At 37.5% G+C, this 20,781-nt stretch overlaps 1 protein-coding gene across 1 annotated transcript; it reads right to left on the reverse strand.

The window, feature by feature from the left end:
• Nucleotides 1-9,212: 9,212 nt before the first annotated feature.
• Nucleotides 9,213-20,703, reverse strand: LOC112158662 (deoxynucleoside triphosphate triphosphohydrolase SAMHD1). Its single transcript, XM_024292118.2, has 18 exons — nucleotides 19,178-20,703; nucleotides 18,893-18,905; nucleotides 18,650-18,810; nucleotides 18,459-18,574; nucleotides 17,340-17,410; nucleotides 16,536-16,817; nucleotides 16,357-16,463; nucleotides 16,119-16,233; nucleotides 15,937-16,025; nucleotides 15,691-15,806; nucleotides 15,227-15,339; nucleotides 15,111-15,140; nucleotides 14,951-15,040; nucleotides 13,687-13,722; nucleotides 13,532-13,618; nucleotides 12,888-12,977; nucleotides 12,630-12,758; nucleotides 9,213-10,176 (listed from the first exon to the last, which is right to left on the reverse strand). Exons 1-18 carry the CDS (start codon nucleotides 19,189-19,191, stop codon nucleotides 9,931-9,933), a joined length of 1,905 nt encoding a protein of 634 aa, XP_024147886.1. The 5' UTR covers nucleotides 19,192-20,703; the 3' UTR covers nucleotides 9,213-9,930.
• Between the last annotated feature and the right edge of the window lie 78 nt (nucleotides 20,704-20,781).

Below are 20,781 nucleotides of genomic sequence, written 5' to 3' on the forward strand. Positions count from 1 at the left end.
GTGCTATAAAATAGAAATATAAATGTTTAATGAGGGGAGAAAGAATGGCAGGAGAGTCTATGCTTACAGCTTGAAATACGAATGCTTAAGGTTTGTATTTTGGGGGAAATAAAAGGGAAATGTCCAATATAAAAAACTATCCTCCTAATTCCAATAAAAATAATAATTCCATACAGCAGAATCCTCTCCAGTTCATCTTGATGTGATCAGTCCTTAAATACAGACATCCAAAGTAATGATTTTCTGCTTGATTTAGGCTTGATTCTGTATTAATCTTTAAAAGCGGAAGTAGAGCCCACTTGACCTTGCTGGCTGGGAAAGAGCTTATGATGACTTGTACGCTAGGTTGGGTAGTAAGGAGGGAGAGACTGACCTGTACAGAATAGCAAGGCAGAGAGATCGAGATGGGAAGGACATGCAGCAGGTTAGGGTGATCAAGGATAGGAATGGTAATGTGGTGACAGGTGTCAGTGGTGTAATGGAAAGATGGAAAGAATACTTTGAAGAGTTGATGAATGAAGAGAATGAGAGAGAACAAAGAGTAGAAGAGGTGACAGTTGTGGAGCAGGAAGTAAGAAAGGTCAGTAAAGGTGAAGTGAGAAGGGCTTTGAAGAGGATGAAGAGTGGAAAGGCTCTTGGTCCTGATGATATACCTGTGGAGGTATGTGTGGCAAAGTGATAGGGTTGGGTGTAACCCAAAAGAAAATAAGCAACGCCACCCCAGAATGCAGGGTCCGGGGAACCCAAAGGGCAGTCCTGACAAAGGACACGTAGATATTTTCCCCCAATCAGCCAAGACGTGGTTCCAGTTCAATAAATAGTTCTATTACAAAATAAAGCAATCAAGACTAAAATAAAAGCCCTACTGGCAGAACGCTGGGCGTACGAGGGGAGAGAGAAAAAAAAAAACTGTATTACATCCCACAGTGACACACACACCCCCACACACACTTTCTCCGTTTCTTTTCCTTTCCGTTAAATATTTTTCCATTGCAATTCTTGAGGTGGAAGCCCCATCATTTGAAAAACACCGCTCTCTCTCTTCTCAAAGACTGTATTGACCTCTCTGGATATCTACTGCCACCGTGTTGTTGCCACACGAGGGAGACTCCACTGGCAGATTATGTCCAGTACTTGCGTGCCCTAAGGTGATCTAGAAAAAAAATTGCAACAAGGCCATTGAGATGCGAGTAAAATATTTTGCATTCTTTAAGCTTTGAGGCCCCCTGAGTCAATACTAAATTGAGCCGATGTGCATAGCAGTGTATGAATAAAGCCAAAGGTGCTCTCTCCTTAACTTTAGTCTACACCCTATTTAACCCAGAAGACATGACCGCTGCTCCGTCAAAACACTGTGCCACAACTTTACCCAGACATTCGTTTTCTGCCAAAAATTGGATGATAAGACCTGCAATGTCATTGGTGCGCTTCCCACTGGTAACATCTTCAAATCTGACAAAACCCTCCTTGTGACACCTGTGTCCGTTACATAACGCAGAGCCAGTTCGAGCTGTGCTGCGTTACTCGCATCAGTCGTCTCATCTACCATAACAGAGACAAATTGTGCTTTGTTAACTTCCCTTCTGATCTCTTCCCCCATCACTTCAGCAATAGCAGTGATCAGGTCATTTTGTATTTTGCCAGACGTCCCACTAAACACTTTATTAGTGCACAGGTGGTAATGTAAATCCGTGTTGCTCTCAGCAATGAGAGAAAGAAGTTCCATGTAGTTTCCTCTGTTTTTGCATCCAACGCTTTCATCGTGCCCCCGAAATGAAAGTTCATGCTTGCTCAAAAAAATGACACAGCTTATCAGTTTTTTCAAGATTTCCCTATTTTTCTTCACCTTTTCATTGTGGAGCTCCGTTTCCCTGCACACTTGTTTGCTCAGCTCTAGATCCACTCTGGTTTTCCCAAAAGTTTTGGAAAACCACGTTGTTTGAAAGTGTCCGGCAGATGCCTCGTTGCTGCCTTGGTAAGGTAAGTCAAATTTCCAAAAGTTTTGGAAAACCACGTTGTTTGAAAGTGTCCGGCAGATGCCTCGTTGCTGCCTTGGTAAGGTAAGTCAAATTTACAAATCCACTTGTTTCTTGCCAGGGCATTCTATCATGACGTATAAGCATTTTGACTTCATTAGAACATCTTTTTCCATATTAATATAGCATTTACGTTCCTATCTTAAGTTCCTGATTAAAGTTGTTTGTATGACTGCATAAAATGCGAACGTCCATCAAAGGCAGAACTCTGCAGACTTCTCCATGCTCACAAAGTGTGTGCTTTTCTCCACTCTGTTTAATAAACATTCTTGAAACTGTTTGACAAACATTTCTTTATTCCATGGGATCTAACAATTTTTCCACCACAATCTTGGCATCACAAACAGAGTTCCGCGTGTGCTCGTCGGAGGATCGGACCAGAGGGATTGGCCGTCCTGAATCACACACAAAGATTCATCCTTGCCTCACCAAATCCAAAAGAGTGACAAGGACAGTGGTCCGTGATGTCAATCAACCACGACGGAATCATCGGACTTCGGTGGACGGAAAGATCCGGTGAGGAAGATTCTATTTTAAAGTATTTCCGAGATATTTTTGAAAAAAGTTGATTTGGAACATTAACAACATCTGGCTTTTGCCCTGAAATAACTCAAGCGTTTTCAAAAAAATAATACCATTTGCTGCAACCCTTACAAGAGAGTCCTGTGATCATAACCTGATTCGTTATGCAAGACCAGGTAGCATGGACCTGTCACGTGCCGTGGGAAGAAAAACACCACAAAAATTGGATGATAAACGACCAGAGGCTTCTGAAAGACCAACGAACCACTGTGACCCTAACCAATCGAGACCAAGCAGTTCCTTTGACCGGTGATACCTGGAAGACCAGACATGTTTATATATATATATATATATAGTTGCATGCGTATACATATGCGTATGTGTATATAACCAAGTCCTGTGAGGTTGATTGGGGAAGACCAGAAAAATAGGTAATGCAAATGAGAAACAGAGTGGAGGTTCAGGCTCAAGTCTGGTCACATTTATGAAAGCAAAACATGGTGATGAATGTTGTGATTTTATGAATTACTGGTGTCAGACACATGGATTCCTGAAAGAAGTTCTTTGAGTAATAGCCAACTTGAGAAACTCAGTAAAAAACTAACTGAAGAAAGACGAATGATGTATAAGTAAAAAAAAAAAAAAGAGTTAAAGCAAAGGAGGTTAAGCGCATGAGTGAAATGAATGAATGTTTTTAACCGCTAGCAGCTCCAGGTTAGAGTCGCAGACCGGCGCTTTAACGGTCAGATGGTTGGCATGACACCATCGCTGGTTAGCGTATAGGATTAGACCACCTCCTTTGCTCTTACCGCTGGTGTTTGGGTGGCGGTCTGCTCTCACGGTGGTAAAGCCGGGCAGATCCACAATAGCATCCAGTACGTGGCTGGTTAGCCACGTCTCCATGAAGATGAGGAGGCTGCTCTCCCTGTAGCACCTTTGTGACCTGATCAGCCCTGCGAGTTCATCCGTTTTGTTGGACAAGGCGTTGACATTCCCCATCAGGACGGATGGAACGGATGGCTTGAAGCGGCGCCGGTTAGCAGTCTTAGCCTTCAGCCGTGCCTTGTATTTACGACCAGCTCGGCAGCCCCGGTACTTCCAAATTAGCTCCGGTGGAATGTCACGACGGAGTTCAGTTTGTCTATTCTTCCCCAGTACCAGTAACTCTTCTCTCGTATAAATCAGCCTTCTAATGCTGGCTGGCATTAGTGATTCCAATAAATAAATAAATACATTCACACAGCACAAACAGCCGAGCAGTGGACATGCAGCCTCCAGTGTTAATTTCGCTGACGAAAAATTTTCGTCAAACAAACAAAACGAAAATGCTGTTCGAAGACGACATCCAATCATAATGACTGCTGGTGGAGGAGGGCGGGAGCCAATACAGAGCGATCCAATCAGAACACAGAGTCCTGCAGCCCACCTGGGAAGATGCTAATTCAATGAATTGTGTCTGTGATATAGGTAAAAAATGTCTAATGCAGGTAGAAAAAGAAGAGTACATGTTACATTTAACGCAACCCTCAACAAGACGTGTACGTTGTGTGGAGCGACAATCACAGGCAAAAATACAAGAAAACCTGAGGCGACGTTTTCATATCAACAATCAGTCAACGTTTTAATCTCCAACTCCACCACGTCTTACATGACAACAGCGCTCTCTATTGGCTGGCGGTAGTATTACAGTTCACCACACATGCTGTTCAAGCACATATAACATGCTCACAGGTGTCCTGGACAGCTTATTCCCTAGTGAATGTTTTTTTTATGCATTTTTAAACTTGACTACCTCCTCAATACAATATATTTTTTTTTAATGTTCGGACATTTATAATAAGACTGGTGTTACACATATTTACATGTGACCAACACAGAATATGATGGAAATTCATGTTTTGTCCACATGTAATACGTGCAGCCAGGATCCCGTTGCTGCATTTCCGGCACGCATTTTAAGTTTGTGCAAGGCTGGGTTTCTTTTGTTGGCCACACGTATTTAAAATTAAACTTTTAAGTTAAAGTCCCATTAACTGCAACGCTCCTAAATGTGTAAATGTGTTCTCCACATTTGACCCATCCCCAGGTGGAGCCGTGAGCTGCAGAGACAGCAGCACTCAGGAAACATTTGCTTGTTTAACCCTAACCATAACCATAATCTTAACCTTAACCCCTTTCCTCTGGGTCAGAGCGACAAAGAAAAAAGTTTAGCACGAGCTGCTGGTTTTATGAAAATTAAGTCTGAATAGATATTTTCTTATTGAAAATGGGATGGAATACTAATTATGTATATATATATATATGTGTGTGTGTATGTATGTATGTATGTAGCAGTCGTAAAAAGTGACTGCACAGTGAATTGCAGGTGTCCAGAATTAACTGGAGGACGCAGTAGCAGAGTTAAAAGTTTTATTCGGCCGGGCAAAAGGCACAGAACCAACAGCAGTTTAACAGTAAAAACTAAGACTGTAAAACACACTTAAAATGTAACTGGCCCATATAAAACAAATCACAACAAATAAAAAATGACACACTACAAGTAAAACCACACACTTAAGAACAGCTTGAGAAATTACATATAAAACAGGAGAAATGATTTAAAAGTAATACAAGAGTGGCACAATCAATTACAATAAAAATGGAATAAAAATATACCGGTATAAAATAGTGGCAGATTAAAAGCACAATCAATTCATCCTGGAAACAGATACAGTGCATATTTAAATTTAAAAAAAGCACGTCAAAACATAAGGGAGAAAGGAGCATACAAGTCAAAACACTTACAGCAAGTCATATGACTTTCCTCTCATAAAAGGTCCAGGCAGTAGGCCTTAATCACACATTTCTAAAAACACAATTTACATTAAAACAAAGTTATTAATTAAAAATATAAAGTGCTAAAATTGTGTTAGAAGAATTAAAAACCGCTCACGTTCACTTCTGTGTTCCACACGGCACCCTGTCCGACGGGTGGGGGCTTGCAACAGCGCAAACACACCTGAGGCAAAATAATCTTTAAAAATGCTATGCAAGCTAAACAGTAGTGATGTGTCGTTCTGTATCGAGGCTTCGAGGCGTGTGTCAAGTAGTGTAAGAGGAGCTTCCGTGAAGCGTGTGTCGAGACATGCTTCATCTAGGGGAGGAGCTGAGAATGATGACGTCCGAAGCTTCGCTGCCCGGCTGTACCACGTGACTAATTCATGAGGTGGTTCAGGTTGTTCGACAAGTCTCAGCAGCGGCATGAATCCTTCAGGCTCCATTTAGAGAGACACAAGAGATTTAGGGGAAACTGTTGTTTAAATAATAAAATAAAAAATTAAATAAAAACATTGTGTCATGGTGCCTCTGTCAGTCTCCTCCCCCTCTCCACTCTCCCCTCCTCTCCACCCGGCTCCTGATTAACACCAGCTGCGACCACTCACCTCATCACCTCACCTGCCTTTTTAAGGAGCACCAGGATCATCATTCTTTGCCAGTCCGTTGCCCCTGATGGTGCATAGTTGGTCTCCTCGGCTATGTCACAGTCTTGCCACGCTTTTTGACGAGACTCTGTCTAATCCTTTTTTCGTACTCACCCTCAGGAATCTGTTACCACGAGTGGTCGCTGCTGTCTGCCTCTGTCGGATCCCCAGTTGGATTTTCTCTTTACGGTTACACCACAAGCCTCTGCCTGTGTTCCACGGTCCTGCTCCCAAGACGGCTATCTCCTTCTCCGAAGAACCAACCGGTGACGCCTCCAGCCTCGACCTCCTACCTGGAGCTCGCTTCTTACCCTGTTCAAGCCACTACCTCCTCGTATCACTATTAAATCCTTTATCCATCACGCTCACCTCCTGCTGTATTCTTCCAGGTTCCAGCGTCTGGGTCGCTACGTGTTCTGTAGTCATGACACATTGTTTCATAAACAATAATCACTTGTCATATCTCGGTGTTACAAAAGTGCCATCATTATCCACAGTGGTCCTTAATTCATTATATTCTTAAAAGAAAACAGTGGATGGGCAATCTCCGTGAAAGATTCTTCTTTGTTTAGGGGAAACTGTTCTTTAAATAATAAAAAAAAACATTGTTTCATAAACAATAATCACTCGTCATATCTCAATGTTACAAAAGTGCGATCATTATCTACAGTGGTCCTTAATTCATTGTCGGAGTTACATTCTTAAAAAAAAAGAGAGATTCCTCTTTATATTTATTTAGAATACCAGTAATTATTGACGTCTTATGGGTGTAAACCCCCAGTTTACTTTTGTAATGAGACGTTCTGTATTGAAGCTTCACGGCAGGTCAAGTTTTGACGCTGTCATGAATCCTGGAGGCTCCATTCATAATGCGGGTGTTTGATGGAGAGTTACGACTGGTGAGTTAAGAGATAGTTCAGACTGAGGTAGAGATAGTTGGAGAAAGTCTGTAAATTTAGAGGAATGATAAAATGACCAATGAAACAAATATTCTGTCCCTTCAAACACTGATCTGATTTCAGTGTTAATAGGAACATTGTCCAAACTCTTCATCCTGTGACACTGCTTTTTCCTGTGTATATGTTTTTGGGGGAAAAAAAATTACATTTTATTTCTTCATTTCATTGAAGCACCTGTTTCACCCTTGGAGACACACACATACCCCCTCTCCCCTCATCTAAATTACTGGTTTAACACCAGCACCCAGTAAATCCACCCATACTCTTATCTCACTTTAAATGGTCATTTTTATATTTTCCTAGTTTTTCTTTGAGGTTTAAAAAAAATGATAATCTTGTTTACATTTATTTGTATCAATACATAGGCAAACACACACAAAGAAAGTTTACAGCAATGCACATGTTTTGTAAACTACTTTATTTTACTAACCTGTTTGTACATGGGTTTTTTTTTCAAAGTGCCACAGATCAAATTCTGCTATTAGTTTTTGTGTCCGCTAGATGTCCTACTAGGGTAAATTAAGCTTCATGAAGCATTGCACTGAGTGAACCAATTTAGACAAAAGCTTCAGTGCTTCAAGAAAGCTTCATTTGCACAACACTACTAAACAGGATTTTGGATTGCTGGTAACAGATTATGGCACCTTACGTTTTGGACCCGACGTTTCAACCCACGGCCAGAATCTCGAGGGAGCTGCTCAAAGTGTGCTTGATTGGCCTGACACACGCTGTATGACAGCGGCGTTTGAAGTGAGCACGGCTGCAGATTGGATCACTAAATAGCGTCCCCCATCAAACCACACGCCTAGCGTGAGGCCATTTTCTGGGACCTAGCGCCCTTCATGTCACAAACAACTCCCGGTTACATATATATATACCGTATTTTTCGGACTATAAGTCGCACCGGAGTATAAGTCGCAGGGGCCAAAAAATGCATAATGAAGAAGAAAAAACCATACATAAGTCGCACTGGAGTATAAGTCGCATTTTTTTCAAGTAATTTATTTTACAAACTGGTTGAAAAAAACAATATTACATCATCCTGGAAGGTAAGTTATAACATTCATAAGTGAATAGAAAACAGGCTGAATATGTGTCAACACATATTCACATATTAGCATCATGAAAAAAACGAAAAGGTGTAGCATTTATATAACATAACAGTTTTATTTAACTATAGTCTCAAGAACTCATCAACTTTGTATCTTTACTGTAATTAATTGCACGGAATCTCACTCCATATCACTAAATCCCTTAAATTCTTAGTCCTCTGTGTCATGTCTGAATAACTAAAGTAAATAAAGTAATTGCATAGATCACCATAAGAGGGCACTCTAGACTTACGGTCTATATCTCATCTCATTAAAAATTCGTATATAAGTCGCACTGGAGTATAAGTCGCAGAGACATTCAATCTATGAAAAAAACCGCGACTTATAGTCCGGAAAATACGGTATATATTTACCCCTGTCAAGTCATAGACTTCGTATTTGTCTTTTGTGTAGCCTTCACATGCAACAACCTATCTCTGTTAAGAGAAGATCATGTGGAGTTATCTTTTCACAACAAGTAAGTTCTAAAAATATTTTCTTAGATATTCTAACACTATATCTGTCCTGGGAAGTCACAGCTTCTGTGCAACCATCTGCTTCATCCAAAGAACAATAGCAAGCTGGTGGTGGATGTGATGAATCCCGACTCTTTAGAGAAAGTTGTCAGTGTGTCAACCTCCTTGTTTGAACTGAAATTCGTTCAGAAAGGTGTTTTTACTCAGGAACCGGATCATTAAGTCCAGGATGATGACCACAATATTATGACTTATTGTTGTTTCCGTGTTCTATTAAATGAGGCTGCACCCCATAGCAAAATGGACCATCCTGGAGATTCAGAGTGCCATTGCATGCAAGAGGTGGTTGGTTTTTAGGCTTGCAGTTGTAATATTTTGTTGTCATTTAAATATTTCAGCTTAGTTAGATCTGTAAACGTCAGCCATGTTTTTTTTTTTTAAATCAGCTTTATGCTGGAGGACATTCCCAGGTAGGACTAGTAAAGTTCTTCTTTTTATGTATATGTTTCAGTAGTTATTAGGTCATGTTTTTAATTATTTTCATTTATTTATTTCATTTTCTGCGACAGACTGGCGACCTGTCCAGGGTGAACCTTGCCGTCACCCATCAGTAGCCGGGTTAGGCTCCGGCAACCGCCGCGACCCCGAAACAAAGCTGACAAGAAGATGAATTAATGAATTAATTTATTTCATTTTCACAGCACACGACACTCGATTATGAAAAAAATACTTCACATTAGAGAACATCAGTTTTTTGGCTTGATAACGAATAAGGAAAAATAAATGTTCCTATATGTGAGTAATAAAGTTTAGTAATTTTCCTTCAAACAATCAATTTCTAAACATGTGTCTTTGTTCTATGATTACAATAATATATTTAAACTTTTCACCTATCTAACAACAGGATAAATGGTAAATCACTCCATTGAAAAATATTAAATCAAATATATATTTCTGGTTTCAAAAGATAAAGAAAAATTACTTTTTTTTTTTTTACTTTTGATTAATATTTCCCCTATTAATAATCATGGCAAAAACCTTTTTTTTTTGCATTTGAAAGTAAGATTTTTAACAATGAAATTAAACGTTTTAAAACACGGAATACAAGTAAAATGTTCCGAGTCAACCAGACACTTAACAAATTCAACTGTTTTAAATGATCAGACATTGAAAACTATTACCCCTTCTGAGCAAACCTACGGTCATTAGAATAAAATAGAACATGTAGCATCAGTGGTACTCAAGAAAAATCATACACAAATAATTCTTTTTATGACAATAAAAATGTCTAAGGCCAAGTTAACAATTTTGAATGCCGCTTTCTTTCATTTAAGCCTGCACATTAAGACTTTTTGTCTTTTTGACTCTTTGTGCATCCATCATCATCAGTCTTCATCGAGTCTGCCTGGTGCAGATGTATTTGCTGGTGCAGATGTACTTGCTGGTGCAGATGTACTTGCTGGTGCAGATGTACTTGCTGATGCAGATGTACTTGCTGGTGCAGATGTACTTGCTGGTGCAGATGTACTTGCTGATGCAGATGTATTTGCTGGTGCAGATGTACTTGCTGATGCAGATGTACTTGCTGATGCAGATGTACTTGCTTCATTTGGAGGACTGTTGAAAGTGACCTTTGCATTCAAAGAAAGACAACAAGAAAAGAGTATTAAGCAAAAACAATTTGAAAGCAATTCCCTTATAAAAATGAGCTTTTATGAGTACACAACATCAAAAACAGTTAGATGGAATAAAAAATTAAACATTTTGAATTTTCCTCTCTTAGCTTATCACTTCATTTGCAATCTTAGATGATTCCAACTTTGTCAATAACATAAACTACACTATAGAAATATTTTTTTTATATTTGCTCAAACCAAGAAATTAAACTAAACAGGATAATTTTTATCACCTATATTGAATTAAATGCACCGCTAGACAGCAGCTGAAATTAAAGCAACTCAACTCGCAATATAAGTTTGTTTTAAACAAACAAGACAGAATCATCTCTCTTGTCCAATATCACCAGTATCATGGGGTTGAACCAGTCACTGAGGAAACAGTGCCACGTCAGGTTTGAATCAATGGTTGAATATGACCTACAGGAGCAAGCCTTATCAATAGCAGGACACGGAGAAATGGAGAAAACTAGTGTTCAATCTGAAGATGGACTGAGAACCAGACCTTCTCCATCAACATCAGTGTGTGACCTGATCGATTTGCTTTTGGACCAATAGTTAAAAATGCCAAAAAACACATTCCTTAACCTTATGGACACCCTTACCAGAGGAATTGAAACTGTAAAGGTGCTTTCACGCCGAACGCAATTCGCATGAAAAATTTGCGTGCATCGCCCCTCTTTTCACCACACGGTGAATTTGCTGCCTGACATCAGTAAAAAAAAAATGTGTTCTTGTTGCCGCAGCCACATGTGGGAGGAGCTACCAGCTCTGTTCGTGGTTATCTTACTTAGAATGAATGGAAGACGCATACAATGTCAAAGAATCTGGTTTATTTATTAAGGAGAGTTCTACAAAGACATCAGTAATTATGCCTCTACGTTTGGGTTTATATAATTATTATTAAAAGATTTTCCCGGTACAGGAAGCTGTCTGTATGACAGCAGCTTCCACCGTGTTTGTGTGTCTTGAGGGCCCACTGTTTCGTATTAATCCGAGGGGAACAAATCATTTTAGGTGACCTTTTTCCTTTGTTTTCAATGTTTCATAGAGCCTCTGCAGCGTCCCATTCTCTGCCGGCATATCGAGCGAGCGAGCTCCGCCGCAGGGGCATATCACCCCAAAGTAGCTTGATGAGCAGGCGGCTCTGCCGCGCGAATCGCATTCTATGTAAATGCACCATAACAGCTGCAAAAGGCAGACTGACATTGGACTAAATGAGTTAGAAATGGGATGGCACTTCATTTCATATTTGAGTCAATCAAGGCAGGTGAGTCAATACTTCTGGTAATATAGTGTAGATTCAAACCAAATTGCAGTATAACAGTATAGTGAAAAGTATTTCGTGAGGTAAAAAATTCTATGTTGCCCAGTGTTGTAGAATGGACCAAAATAATGTAATTTGTTTTAACTTTTAGTGAGCAAAGATTGACATTGTGACCCCCCTAATGCCCTTCTGCATCCAGCTCCAGACACACCACTGCAGTTCATATTACACTTCTGATAAACCAATTAGCATCAGACCCTGCATCTACAGCAGGGTTTGAACACATTGATTATTGATCCACAAAGGGGGACTTCCAAAGGGATGTAGCTAGCCACTTGAGAACAAAAGGGAGAAACTTGTATCACTCCGGGCCACTCCTTGTCTGTTCCTTAAGAAAGGCTTTGGTTTGATCCATTGCACTAATCCATCCATCCATTTTCCTGACCGCTTTGTCCCTGTTGGGGTCGCGAGGGTGCCGGAGCCTAACCCGGGTGCTGATGGGCGAAGGCGGGGTACACCCTGGACAGGTCGCCAGTCTGTCGCAGGGCCTCAATCACACTCACATTCACTCTCACATTCACACCTAGGGACAATTTAGAGTCACCAATTAACCTATGAAGCATGTTTTTGGACGGTGGGAGGAAGCCGGAGTCCCCGGTGAAAACCCACGCATGCACGGGGAGAACATGCAAACTCCACACAGAAAGGTCCCAGCCGGGATTCGAACCGGGGCCTTCTCGCTGTGAGGCAAGAGCGCCAACCACCGTGCAGCAGTCCCATTGCACTGATGGTAAACTAATTCTCTGTATGACCTAAATTGCTGAATGTGAAGCTTTATTAAATATTGTTGACATTTTAACTTGTTGTTTCTTCATTTTGTTGAGGTCGATCTTCTCCCGAATAAAAGAGCGGGGCCCAACACGAGCCCTAGTTTGCATAATCCTAAAAAAAGTCACCACCTTGGGGTCTTTCTCATCTACTACTCTGTTTTTTAACTGTTGTCCCTACTATAGACACTAGTATACTAGTTAGGTATATTTTTTTTCATTAGAACTTAATGGAGTTACCTGTGCATTTCTGTTGAATTTTCTGTCTATTTCTCTTAAAACATCTTTAGCAGCATTGCTGACCTGATCCTTACCTCAAATTTGTTGTCCTTGCACCATTTCTCGAACTTTTCAATTGTAGAATCCTTATATGTTTCTTCTTTTTTCTTCCAGTAAAGCCTGATGGTTTGTTCCCAAAAACACTCAGGGAGGAAGTTGGACACCTGACAGAATAAACATTTTGATTTCTTCATAATACTTGTTTGCTAGTGATACTTGTTTTAAACACAAATGGATACAAAAAAACAAACAAACAAACACATTTTTACATTTGTATTAATTAAGGTTCTGACCTTATTCCTGGGCATGGTAAATCCTCTCTGTGGGTTTTTTTTGTCGTAGAAATATGTATATTCAATGGGATCTTTGACCTCTTGGATTGGCTAAAAGTAAATGAGAAGAAACGTGCATTTACATTCAGTAAAAAATTATTCTGCAGGCAAACAATCTTGTATAAATCAATCGTTTTATTTTTATTATTGCTTGAGTCATTTTTTTAAACGCTGTACAGAAAGAACCAAGTCTTTCTGTTGTGTATGGTATTGAAAACATGACAAAATATTTCAGTATTCAGATATTTTAAATGTACAATTTTTAATGTGAATTATTACAGTTGACTGTAATTATTTCATTTTTTCCCCCAAATTAAAGTGTGAAAGTCTGACTTTGACATATATACAGTCTGTGCATGACAGCAGTTTGTCAGAATACAAACATGTATGGATAGTGGAAACAAGATAAAGTGAACCGAGGACGTTACGTTTCACAGAAATGCCCCAGAAAAATGTGGTTTGGAGGATTTGTTTTTCTGGAAAATTTTCAATCATTTCGTTTAAAGACTAATTAAAGAATTTTATAAGTGTTGAAACAAACTGAAAGATTCATTTATCTAAACAAGTTACAGAAAGTACAAACAATAACAGAACCAAGAACTCACCACCGCTTCAAAGTAATCATTGGCCTTTTTTTGTTCACCACTTGGCAGGACCGTTTTCAGTTGTTGTTTCAGATCTTTAACTTTCCCCTTAAAACAAAACACAGTTTTACTGTATGCAAGACTAAATTTTTGTTTTTATTTTTTATTGTTCTTACCTTTAGTTTGTATTTCTTGACTTGTGTTTCCCTCACCTCAAGTGGAGAGTTAAATGAGAAAAAGTACATATATTTGTTAATATGTTTTACATTTTTACTTTATTTTATTACATTTTGTCATTTTAAAAGAGAATCAGTAAAATAAATGAATTCCAATTTGTTATTCTGAGTGTTTTTCATGTATATTTTCACTTCAGATATAAAACATCCAACACAAACTATTACAGCAAAAAGTATCAATAAATGGAAGATCTCGTCATCTGTGTTTCTATTGCACACATGGCCAAAACTTGATCAAAATTCTAGTTATGCTGAAATAACACACATTTGCAAATACTCTGTTTCCATTAAGTCACAATTATGGGAATAAACACAGACTGACTCATGTGATAAGTCACTCAAAAAATACGGCGATGGATGTGAACAGTACATTGATTTAAATTACAGCAGACACATTCAAATTTCTGCCATGGAACTAATGCTCATCGTCATCCATCAAAGGAGAAGTTGGCGTCTTATGCTGCGTTCACACCAAACGCGCCACGGCTGTTTTAATTAACTACTCAATTTACATTGAAACTTGACCCCTCCTCTGCGCGAATTGCGTTCGGTGTGAATGCTGCAATATTCAGACCATGGAATGGCGAGTTATGTGAGAGCGGCCACGGATTAGGTGAATTTGGGAAATCGTGGTTGGTGATTTTACAGAGGGAGCTGTGGATCCAACAATTCTGTTTGACAGTCAACTTTTGATGAGCTTTGTGATGCTGTGGGACCCCTTGTAGCACCTGCTGTGCAGGGCTCAAGCCAGCAAGTTCCTTCCAAGAAGCACATTTAACTCTAGAAAAGTGTTTCCATTGCAGTTTTGTGAAGTATGACCATTTTGACGTGCCCTAAAAACCACCTCCTCCAATTGCAAAAAACTTTTTTTTCAATAAATGCGACTTTTTTTATATGTGTGTGGTGTTTCCATCAGGCAAATTTACCATCGCTTATGCAATTTACGCAATTTCTTACTTAAAGGAAACGTGGCTATTGAAAACATATTCTGTAATATTATGATAACTTCATCTACTATTTTTGTTATTTCGACTATGATTTCATGACCTTATCACATTTTTTGAGAAATGTTGGAAATAAATACAATGATGCAGAAACTAATTTAACTTAGTCTGATCTAAAAACAATTAGCAATAAAGCAAATGAGAACGACTTAAAAATTGAACTAAATAAAAGAAGAGTGTTTGTAAATAATGGAGCTCACCACCACTTCCAGTGTGCCATTCATAATTTCTTCAAGTTCTTCAAGTGTTAGGTCGTCTTTCAGTTGTTCTTTCAGACGTTCAATTATCGTCTAAAACATGAAATGTCTTCTGTTACCAATGATATTTTTTTAATGATTTAAACTTCATAATTGTACTTACCTTTGGTAATATCGTTTCATGTTTTCTCACCTTAAGTAGAGAGTTAAATGATAAACAGAGAACACAGATGTACAATGTCTTTGTGCTGCAGTCAGGGAATTTTTAACATTACCCACCTTGGCTTCACCAACCAACTTGTACAAATCTCGTTTCATGATTCTCTCTAGTATCATTCTTGAGTCTTTCCTTGCCTCGCCACTCGACTGCAATATTTTTTCAGTTACTTGATCTATTGAGAAACCACAAAAATGCAGGGAGACAAGACAGTTTAAACAGTTTAAACCAAAAAGAAAACTGTAAGTTCTTCACAAATTTGAAAACAAATCATGAAACAGTTTAAAAGAGGGAATAAAGAGGAATTAAGTAAATAAAAGAATTTTAAAAAATCACAAAGTATTCCAGTTATATTATAAAGTATAGCAGTAATTTGATTCAAAACTTTAGCTAGGGCTCAATAAAAGTTTACTAGATAAATCTCCTCCAATTCAATTCCTTCTGTGGTTATGTCAACTTATTTTATATAAATTTAAGTCTGCAGCATTAGAGACATTGTGTTCATTTTAAGTTGGTATCCTCTCACCTGTCACTTTGGTGTAGGCCTCCATGTCATCTTTTGCAGCAGAAAGAGTTAACAGGTGTCCATCTTTGTCCTTAAACATAGTGTGTATATTTGCCTTTAAGAGAGCATCTTTGATCCTGTAATGAAGGAGAAAATGATTTACCTTACAGTTGCTGCATCAAATGTTGTAGCAGCCAAAGCTGTAAAAAAACATCACTCAAAACAGAAAACATTTTATAGTACACCAAAGAACAGCATGATACCTACATGATTTGTACATTAGTTACTTCATGATGGCAGACTTCTCTGTAGAGAAGGTTCCTTGAATGAAACATATTATAGAGATTCCAAATCTCCTAGAAAAAACATTCCCTATAGTTTAGTAAAAGAATATCCAATACATGTATGCCTTTCTGTGCTAAAAGAAACGTGAAGTCTTGGTCAAACACCTTGTCTCTTGAGCCGATGTGTTTTCTTGGATCTTTATCCACCTTTACCACTCTGGCAAACTTGAAGTAGCGCAGATGGTCAAAATTGTTCTTGATCCCAAGATGATGGCAGTCCCTCAGATTAGACACAGAAATGATAAATTAAACCTCTAAAATATGTCAAAAATAGCAAATGACTTCATGTAAAACTGGTAACTTGGTAGAGGTGAAAACTGTTGTAGTCTAAAGCAGGCTCTACCTGGCAACGTAGTCAAACGTGTCCACATCGATCCCATTTAGCTTGTTTGACACAATTTCATAGAGAAAAGACTTTTCCACCTTTCGACCTTTATATGGCCAATCAGCCTGCAGAACCAAAGTGTAAGGCTTTAAGGCTTTCTATGTTTAATCTAAAGCTGATTTCAATTGCCATACTACCTTTGAAACATTCTTATTTTCCTTGAGAGGCTTTCCGAGAAGCTCCTCGATGAAGACCAGATCATCTTCTTCATCCTCTTGATCATCTTTTTTATCCTCCTGTTCACCTTTTTTATCCTCCTGATCATCTTTTTTATCCTCCTGATCATCTTTTTTATTCTCCTGATCATCTTCTTTATCCTCCTGATCATCTTTTATGTTCAACCCACATTTTTTCATCTCTGGCTTCAGGTTGTTCTCATGCACCAGATATCTAAACATCTCTAGGGAAGCCTTCTCGTGCTACAAGAAAGACAAACTCATTAGTTACAAAAGTATGGACTGGAAGAGACATATTGAATATATATATATGCCATACATCAATAATTGAATGTGTCACAATTTAAAATGGGCATTAGACAAATTAAATTGGAAATCATCAAATACATGTTTAAATATGTGTGGCATTATAATATCAAAATAGCTATTAAAAAGCACATTTAAATATTTCAGGTTATTTTGAATTATTTCATAGTCCAGTGCAGGCTGGAAGGAACAAATTGAAGTAAATATAATATTAAATACTAAATTATTACAAATGTGTCATTCATTATTTAAAATGTCCATCAATATATGCAAGAAATGTAAATATATATAAGAAATGTAAATATTTCATATACATATATATATTGTCTCTCCTGGTCCCCCATACAGAAGAACTGATATTCTGTGTTTCAGTGATCATTTGTTTTTCTGAATGCATATCTGTAAACATGTGAATACATAAGAAAAGATCCTTCTAAATATCAGTGTTTATCACTTTACCGTCCAGTCTTCATTTTCACATGCTTGGTCAATGAACATTTGGTCAAACAGATGAGAGAATGGTCCATGTCCTGAATATGGAGAAATATAACAGTTTATGGCTGATGTGAAATGGACCAGAATAAAAGGCAGACTTTTGATCTTGTTTGCTGATTTGCTTAGTTTTATTTTGTATTGGATGTTTTCTGAAATTATTGGTGGTTGTTTTTTTCTTTTTGTTCAGTGGTTGGTTGATTTTCTCTCACTCATAGAGATTCTAATGAATTCTCTAGCGTAATATTTTGTGTTCTCTTTTTTGGTTTAATTCGTGGGAACATGAGTTAATTGTTAGAAAAAAAAGTTGTATATTTGTCTAACATTTTGGTATATAAATATGAAACTAATAAAAGAAAATTTGTTAAAAAAAACAAGCTAAAGATTATTAAAAAAATAAAACACCTTTTGTGCAATACTGCATTAGAAGTTAATCTGCTGTAGTTGCTACAAAATTTGAGTCTTTAATTTCTCAAGTAAATTTTAAAAAGGGGTTTTTGATAACATTAAAAACCCTGTTATCATAAATAAATCCTGACAGCTAGGCAGAATCCTACACATTCAATTACTTTCATAGTTAGGAAAAGGGTCAGGTCCAAGATGTGAAAACAGAAATCTTTTTAAAAATGTGTGTTCATCCAGTAAAAAGACTGCATTTCAATAACTGAAATCGGATCTTATAAAGCCGTCATACCAGTTTTACAGAAATACCCTGAGAAGCCAGATTAACACTCAAAAGTTTACAGAGTGCTGCTTTATTCAAAGTTTGAAAGTAACATGGTCATCATTTATAAAGGCCTGTTCATACCAACACTGCTGTAATTACAACAGTGGAGCTTTTCAGTGCGTGATATTTCTGGAATTCTATACGTAATGTTTGTTTGTTGTGTTCAAATTAAAAGTGAAAATATGAAGTAGAGGAATCAAATATAGAATTTAGTTAAACATATAGTAAATCAATAAATAAAATATTAAAGAAGCTTATAGTTTACTTCAACATAAAACAAGCTTAATTCAGAACACTTTGTACCTTAACTCTTTTTTTATATTAATTTTTACATTCATAATTCGATTTGTTTTACTTACCAAGGTCATGACAAAGACCTGCAATCTGCACACAGAGGATGTCTCTGACAGTAATCTTCAGTTCTGGTTGATTTTCCTGGAGAGTTTTTGCCAACACTCCTGCCAAATACGCCACCCTTTGTATTCAAACAGAAACATTTTACAATTTTGGTTATATCTTAAAGTTACTATCTAAAGTTATTACTACTCACCCAAGTGAATGTTCAAAGCGATTGTGTGAAGCTCCTGGGTAAACAAGATATCCCCCACCGAGCTGCTTGATGTTTCGCAGTCTTTGGAACTGAGGCGTATCAATGATTTTGACAAGAAGTGGATGTAACTCCACATGACCATGGATGGAATCCTTAAACACCTGAGAGGGGAAGACATTGATAGTGTTTAATTTATTTAGCTAAGAAAATTCATATTGTGTAAATGATTTAAACCTTTGTCACCTTGCCAAGTTCTCTGACGGTATTTATGTAAAGAAGGAAAAAGAAGGACATGTTATTAAAAGAATTTAACATAAACTGAAACCATCATTATTCCACCTTGAATTCAGGTGTAGGTGAGCTCTACAACATGTTGCTCAACAAGTTCAATTCATTTGTATGCAAGGTCATACATTGTTTTCCTAAGTCAAACATTGCATGTACAACATACTGACGTTAATGATGATTTCACCATTGTATAATAATTCTGTTTGGTTTTCTTTAGGTTAAATAGATATTAGAACTTACCTTGATTGAGCCATTTTACTTTTTGTGTTGAAGCTCTTTTGTCAAGAACAGACTAAAGTTCAAACTAAGTTTTGCACTCTTGCTCCAAGAACTAGTACAAATGGAAATGTAACTGATCAAAGAAGACCAGTGCAAAAAAGGGCTGGGATTGAGATTAAATACAACATTTTTAGCCACACCCATCAGTTTGAATACTGCCCATCTCATTTGCACATTGATTTTGTATACTCAAACATCTTGATGATAAAGTTTGTTTTATAGTTGTCTTTTTTATCTAGGTATCAGGAAAAGATAAAATTAAAAATCCTTAATCTTTTTATATTTGTGTGAAGCAAAAGTTCAGAGTTTTCATACTGTGAAAAAGTATCACTTGAAATCCTATTGGTAAGCACTTTCTATGAGTACACCTTTAGAGTAAATCTCAACACTACATCTTATTTCTGAGAACATTTACATTGGACAAATTACTCTACCGTGTCACCATTACACTCTGCCATAGGGTGGCAGTCTTTCCAGGGTGTATTCCACATTCGCCTGAGGCCAACATTAGAAAGGTTAGGCTCCAGCAGCCCTGTGACTCCGTGAGAGATGTAACAGGTATGGAAAGCAGATGGATTCATGAAGACGTCCTGTCTAAATCAACTCAAGATTTTGAACAACAAATAAAAACTCAAAACAGTGGAATTCACATATTTTCATGGTAATTTTAAAATAAACAACAGACTAGTGTTATTTGAAAAATGTGAACATCAATTTAGACTTATTTTTACTTTTGTTACCACAACAGGGGGTTATTGGTCTTCTTACACACAAAGTGTATATTTATATGAACCCCTTTTGTAATTTATGCTTAACTTTTTTATATTTATTATTATTATCTTCAGGGTATTAAGGTAAATCTAAATGCTATGTCTGGCTGCTGTATAAGCTTCATATATATATATAAATATACAGTGGTGGACAAAATTGTTGGTACCCCTCAGTTAAAGAAGGACAAACCCACAATTCTCACTGAAATCTCTCAAAACTTACAAAAGTAACAATAAATAAAACACATGTGATGTGAATTAAAGGACACACCTGAGTTATGTCACTCTGGTCAAATAGTTTTCAATCTTTCATTGAGGTACTATCATTTTTGTCCGGGCCTGTTTTATTGGTTTGTTTTTTTAAAAATTATGTTAATCAACAATTCAAAATTGATGGCTGATTTTGATTGTTTAATTTTCTTTTTTTTTTTTTTTTTTGTTACTTTTGTAAGTTTCGAGTGATTTCAGTGAGAATGTAGGGGGCATATTTTCTATCCCCATTGTGTTTTGCTTTCTTACATATACAAGCTTGCTGTTTACACACACACATATATACCGTATACATATTAGTTTATCATTTTTTAAGAATATTACTCAATATTACTCAATAGAAAGTGGTGTGTCTTATTTGGTGAAAAACGTACTCACGAATAATAAATGACGCAGGAACAACGCTGACTGACATTTCCGAGTTGAGGCTCCGAAAGCAGAAACAAGTTTGCTCCACCCACATGTCAATGAAAGCGCGAGCTCGGAGCTGCAAAAATACCGGAAGTAGCTTTTTATCTACTTATA

The sequence above is a fragment of the Oryzias melastigma genome, linkage group LG7 (genome assembly GCF_002922805.2).
Source record: "Oryzias melastigma strain HK-1 linkage group LG7, ASM292280v2, whole genome shotgun sequence".
NCBI classification, from domain to species: Eukaryota; Metazoa; Chordata; class Actinopteri; order Beloniformes; family Adrianichthyidae; genus Oryzias; species Oryzias melastigma.

Excerpts from the sequence above, each read along its gene's own strand:
- LOC112158662 (XM_024292118.2), bottom strand. Across the intron at positions 16,464-16,535 it reads AAAATAAGAATGTTTCAAAG|GCTGATTGGCCATATAAAGG; the intron begins GTAGTATGGCAA and ends TTGGTTCTGCAG. Across the intron at positions 10,177-12,629 it reads GCAAGGACAACAAATTTGAG|GTCACTTTCAACAGTCCTCC; the intron begins GTAAGGATCAGG and ends TTGAATGCAAAG.